Source organism: Arachis stenosperma, chromosome 9 (assembly GCF_014773155.1).
Source record: "Arachis stenosperma cultivar V10309 chromosome 9, arast.V10309.gnm1.PFL2, whole genome shotgun sequence".
Classification (NCBI taxonomy): domain Eukaryota; kingdom Viridiplantae; phylum Streptophyta; class Magnoliopsida; order Fabales; family Fabaceae; genus Arachis; species Arachis stenosperma.
This window is the reverse complement of record NC_080385.1, coordinates 45,605,886-45,611,489: the sequence shown is the minus strand read 5'-3', so window position 1 is coordinate 45,611,489 and position 5,604 is coordinate 45,605,886. Positions and strand designations below refer to the sequence as shown.

The 5,604-nt window shown below is 34.6% G+C and overlaps 1 protein-coding gene across 1 annotated transcript; it reads left to right on the top strand.

Annotated features, from left to right (window-relative positions):
• The first annotated feature begins 1,250 nt into the window (after window positions 1-1,250).
• LOC130949474 (protein FAR1-RELATED SEQUENCE 5-like) lies at window positions 1,251-2,203 on the top strand. Its single transcript, XM_057878183.1, has 2 exons — window positions 1,251-1,758; window positions 1,854-2,203. Exons 1-2 carry the CDS (start codon window positions 1,251-1,253, stop codon window positions 2,201-2,203), a joined length of 858 nt encoding a protein of 285 aa, XP_057734166.1.
• Window positions 2,204-5,604: the final 3,401 nt, after the last annotated feature.

The window sequence follows — 5,604 nt, the reverse complement described above, 5'->3', positions numbered from 1 at the left end:
ACTAACAGAAATCCCTTCGTACAAAAGTTTTGGTTGTCACAAGTAACAAACCCCTAAATAAATTGATAACCGAAGTATTTAAACCTCGCGTCGTCTTCTCAAGGAATTGCAGGGAGGTATGTTCTTATTATTGGTTATGAGTTTGTAAATTGCGGGTTTTAAGAATGAGGAACAATTATGATGAATGACAAGTAAAATAAATAATTGACTGTAAAATAAACTCTTGGCAAGGTATGAGAACTAGAAGTCCTATCCAAGTTATCCTTATCAATTGTGATGAGAATTGGATTTTTCTCCCACTTTGTTAACCTCTAACTATGAAGGTAGGTCAAGTGAATGAATTAATTCGAATCCTCAAGTCCCAGTCTTTCCTTAGGAAAAGTTAGAGTTATTGGATCTCGAATCAATTCTTGAAGAATTCCAATTTTCAGTCAACAATGAGTTTGATAACTCAAGAGTTACCAATTAATCAGCCAAAGCCAAAAGGGAATAAAACCTACTTGAATGAAAATAATTTGGATGGAGCACAAGCATCAATAACATAAACTAGAGAAAACAATTATAAATCTGAAATACCTCAATTGCATTAATAAAATAAAATCAATCCAAATATGAAGAGTCATAAGCCAAATAAGCAACATCAATAATCAACAATTAAGAGGAGTCGAAATAAAAAGATATTGAACCTGATGAAGAGTTGAAATAAATCCTAATTTCTAAAAATCCTACATAAATCCTAAGAGAGAGGAGAGAACCTCTCTCTCTAAAAACTACATCTAAAACTAAAATTATGAATTATGAGAGCATGTTTATGAATGGATGCATTCCCCCACTTTATAGCCTCTAATCTGTGTTTTCTGGACCTAGAACTGGGTCAGAAACAGCCCAGAATTCGCTGGTTGCGAATTCAAACACGCTGATTTTCGCCACTGCGACGCAGTCGCGTGGATGACGCGTTCGCATCGTTTATCGTCAGAGCAACTATGACATATTATATATCAAATCGAAGCTCCGAATGTTAGCTTTCCAACGCAACTGAAACCGCATCGTTTGGACCTCTGTAGCTAAAGTTATAGCCGTTTGAGTGCGAAGAGGTCAGGCTGGACAGCTTAGCAATTTCTCCAACTTCTTGTATACCTTCCACTTTTGCATGCTTTCTTTCTATCCTCTAAGCCATTCCTGCCCTGTAATCTCTGAAATCACTTAACACACATATCAAGGCATCTAATGTTAGGTTCACAAAGAAGGATATGGATAACCACATTGAAAGAACGCGTCGTGCAAAGCTCATTGGTAGGGATTCTAATGCAACAATTAGCTATCTACTTGAAAAAGCCGATTTTGATCCCATGACCATGGCAAGGTATAGTGCTAATGATGAAAGTCGATTGGCGAATTTATTTTGGGCAGATGGCATTTGTAGGGCCGATTATCAATGCTTTGGAGATGTGCTTGCATTTGATACAACCTATCAGAAGAATAAGTACAGAAGACCGTTGGTAATCTTCTTGGGTTTTAACCATTACCTCCAAACATGCATATTTGGATTTACCTTGATAGAGGACAAACAAATGGCAACATATACGTGGTTGTTGCAAAATTTTCTAGATGTTATGCTGAACAAGTCTCCTAGTGTTGTGGTCACTGACGATGATGAGGCAATGAAGGCAGCAATTCAAGAAATATTCCCAAATGTAACTCACCGATTATGTGGTTGGCAAATTCAGAAAAATGTAACGACAAACACTAAAAACAAAGGTTTATTCGACGACTTCAGAAAATGTTTGTATGCTCCATGGCATCCGAAAGAATTTAAAGAATATTGGGATAATATGATAAAAAATATGGGTTAGAGAAAAATGAATGGGTACTAAATGAATATCAAAATAGGAAAAGTTGGGCAAGCGCCTACTTGCAAGATAAATTCTGTGCTGGATTTAGAACAACATCAAGGTGTGAAGGGATAAACAACTTCATCAAGAGGTTTATTGGCATTCTCCAAAGTCTTTTAGAGCTGGTCCAGAATCTTGAACATGCTCTTAGGGATTATAGACACAACGAATTAGTTTCTCAATTTAAAAAGGTGTACGGAGAACCTGTGTTAACAACTCGCTTAGCTGCATTGGAGATTTGTGCTGCAAATTTTTACACCCGAGAAATGTTTGGCAAAGTAAAACAGAGATTGAAGGAGTGGTTGCATTAGATGTTATAAATGAAGAAAAGATATCAACTACCGTTTTATTAAAAGTTAAGGAGTGTGACAGAGGGCAACATATATACACCGTACTTTATGAGTGCAACACCGAGAATATGGAGTGTGAATGTAGTAGGTGGAGTAGTGAAGGCATTCCCTATAGCCACATGTTTTGTGCCATAAAAAAGGTAAGTTTACAGAAGTTTCCAGAAAGTCTTCTTTTGAGAAGACGGTCCAAGGATGCCAAAAAGTATCTGGATGAAAGTTCAGGTGGAAGCATTGTGCAAGACAGAGAAAGAGAATTTTTAATGCGCTATGGCGCATTGTTAGTGGCAGCTACGTGGATGGTATTCTTAGGAGCTCAATATGGTCCTTCTTTCCATGACACTATGAATGAAGTCTCTCGTTTGACCAAAATACTAAAGCAAAAATCATGCTTGAAAAGAGTAACAAGAGATTCTCCTATGCCAAACTTTGTTGGTGACCCTTCAGTTGTCAAGACAAAAGGTGCACCAAAGGAAAAAAAGAGAGAGAGAAAAACGGAGGTGCACTAAATGCAACAATGCTGGTCATGTAAATAAGAATTGTCTTGTGAGGAATGAGGGTGGCAATTCGGGTGATAAGACTGGTGGTGGCACGCAATATAGCTTTAGTGCAGAAAAGGTCAGTCAAATTCAAAATTGCTCTATGCTTTACTTGAATTAAAATAAACAGGTAACTTCTATATTGTAGTTATACTTGATAGAAAGTTTGACTTTATGCCTTCATTTGTCATAGGAGCTTCCCAAAGACCCTATAGCTTCTCAAGGGTCGCAAGTTAGCTTCGGTACAGAAGAGGTCAGTAAGATACAATATTGCATTAGCGGTTACATGAATTAAAATAAATTGGTAAATTCTATGTTGTAGTTATACTTGATAGCAATTTTGACTGCATGTATCATTTCTACATAGGAGCTTCTCAAGGACCCTATGACTTCTCAAGGAACATCAGCATTGGCAAATACAGAAGTAAATCCATCTGTGCAACTAGGGTTTGGGATAGGTGACTCAGAATTGATTAATAGCCATGGGACTCCCATCCCACCATATGGAAGTAATCAGTGGCTATTACAGGTATGAATAATAAGAGATGAATTATTGCATTGTTATAACTTAGTGATTAGTAAATTTTAAACTATTTGAGATCACATTATGGTTTGCTGAACTTTTTTATTTTTCTCTCAAAGTTGTTTATGCTGTGGAGAATAGGTTGTACAACAAAGACAATATTCGAAATTCAATGGGATGTAGTAGTGCATCGAGGTTGATATATGATGCAGTAATCCATTGAGGAAATGAAGGAGCAGATTCTATGTAAATGCAGCATGTTAGGCTCCATGAGAATTTTTTATTTCTTAAATCATTATTTGAGCATTTTAGTCAATTTAATACCTTTTGATGTAGGTGCAGTAACAGATTGTTAAATGTCAAATTGTTTCTTAGAAGTAAACATTTTATCACTTTGTGAACATATGCCATAGTTTGCAGATAGTTTTACTCATCCTAGTGATTCATTTAACATCCCCTTCTCAAGTCTGCTTGTATTAGCAAATTAAATAATTATATTGAAACTTGTGAAAAATGAGTGCTAGCTTAACTATTAGATCAAGTCAACACTAATCAATAGTTTCATAATACTTTTATATATATAGAAAAGTGAAGGAGGAATACGTATATTATATTCTTCTATCCTGCCACAAGAATACCTTTTTATTTCTTGCTTCATGAATTACTAATTTGAAGCTATAGTTAATCTTAAATTCTGAAGATATATCCGTAGACTATCTTTAGCACATGTTAAAACATTTTTGAAATATTTTTCCAGCTTTATGTATAGTTATATGTAACACCCTAACTTTTAACACGTCATGATCGTACCAAAAGTGAGGCGTTACTAACCTGTTTTCGATATTTACTATTTAATATTGAGTCTTTAGTTCGATTTCGCGTTTCAATTCTATTGGATAACATGCCAAAAAATTTTGTTTCTATTTTAATCAAACTCATTCATCAAAGAACACCAAGTAATAATAATCACATAATTATTATTTATCGGATAGGAATTGTATCTGAGTTTCTTTTGAATTTTTTTGTACAATATTTATTATTATTAATAATTATGTGATTATTATTACTTTGTGTTCTTTGATGAATGATTTTGATTAAAATAGGAACAAAATTTTTTGGCATGTTATCTGATATAATTGAAACGCGAAATCGAACTAAAGGCTCAATATTAAATAGTAAATAAGAAAAACAGGTTAGTAACGCCTCATTTTTGGTATGATCATGACGTGCTAAAAGTTAGGGTGTTACATTATATATGTACCAATCTCTTGCCTCCGAGACCAAGAAGTCAACAAGTGGCTTGTTGATCTCCAAGATGCTCTTTATATAGCTGATGACTTGCTTGATGTACTCTCAACTAAAGCTATCACTGCCACTCCCACTCCCACTCAGTGGGATCCAGGTAACTCTTCTTCTTGGTGTTCTTCAGTATCCATTTTATTTTTCTTTTTTTGTGTTAATAGAAAAAATTGATTGATATAAACTTTATTCACATTTGAGAAGAACAACTGTATTATTTATATTTTCTTTTGTTCTGTTTCATCTTCAAGATTTTTCCTTCATGGAATCTTAGTCAAACATGTTTGAAGAAGAAAATTTTGATGAACATGAACATGTGAAAAGGACTAGTCTTCATACATACATAAATCGTTTCACATATATATCACGTGTATTGAGCTGAAGAGACTTTGTTGGTTTGTTGTCCTTAGAAAATGAAATTTTTTCACCTTAGGCCTTCATATAGTATTTATCTTTATTAACTTATCAGAAACTTGTCAGATTGCATAGATAGGTCTGTTTTCTTTTCTTTTCTTCTTCAGTTTTCATTTGTTTTCGTGTGGAGTGATTCCGGTGGTTAAAGTTCTCTAACTTCACATAGTTACCAGATAAAAGCAAAGCATTTAATTTACTGAACTATTTTATTAATTTATCTTCCATTTTGGTTCCTTCCATTTCGGCTCAATACAGAATTGCTGACTCAATCACAAACACATCACCATATTCACCATTTGCTCTAGAATCAAGCCCTTGGAGGCAAACTGATGCAAGCCAAAGTTCTCAACTGCAACTTTCCAAGGAAAGTGAATCTGATGTGAAAGCCTCAAAGTCCTGCATCTCTGTATATGAAGAAATTGATAAAAGGTGGGCATAACTCGAGTTCAAAAAGTCTGACAAGGATCTCGAAGTCCTTAAACAAATTCTTGATGTAATATAGAGATATAAATATACATCTGACAGTACTAGTGATCAGGCTTCAAAGTCTACATCTTATAATAGAAAAATTTGTAGCAGGACAATTCAGA

Coding starts and splice junctions, on each gene's coding strand:
- LOC130949474 (XM_057878183.1), top strand. CDS start 1,251: ATGGATAACCACATTGAAAGAACGCGTCGTGCAAAGCTCATTGGTAGG. Junction 1,759..1,853: donor GACAAACACTAAAAACAAAG/GTTTATTCGACG, acceptor AATATGGGTTAG/AGAAAAATGAATGGGTACTA.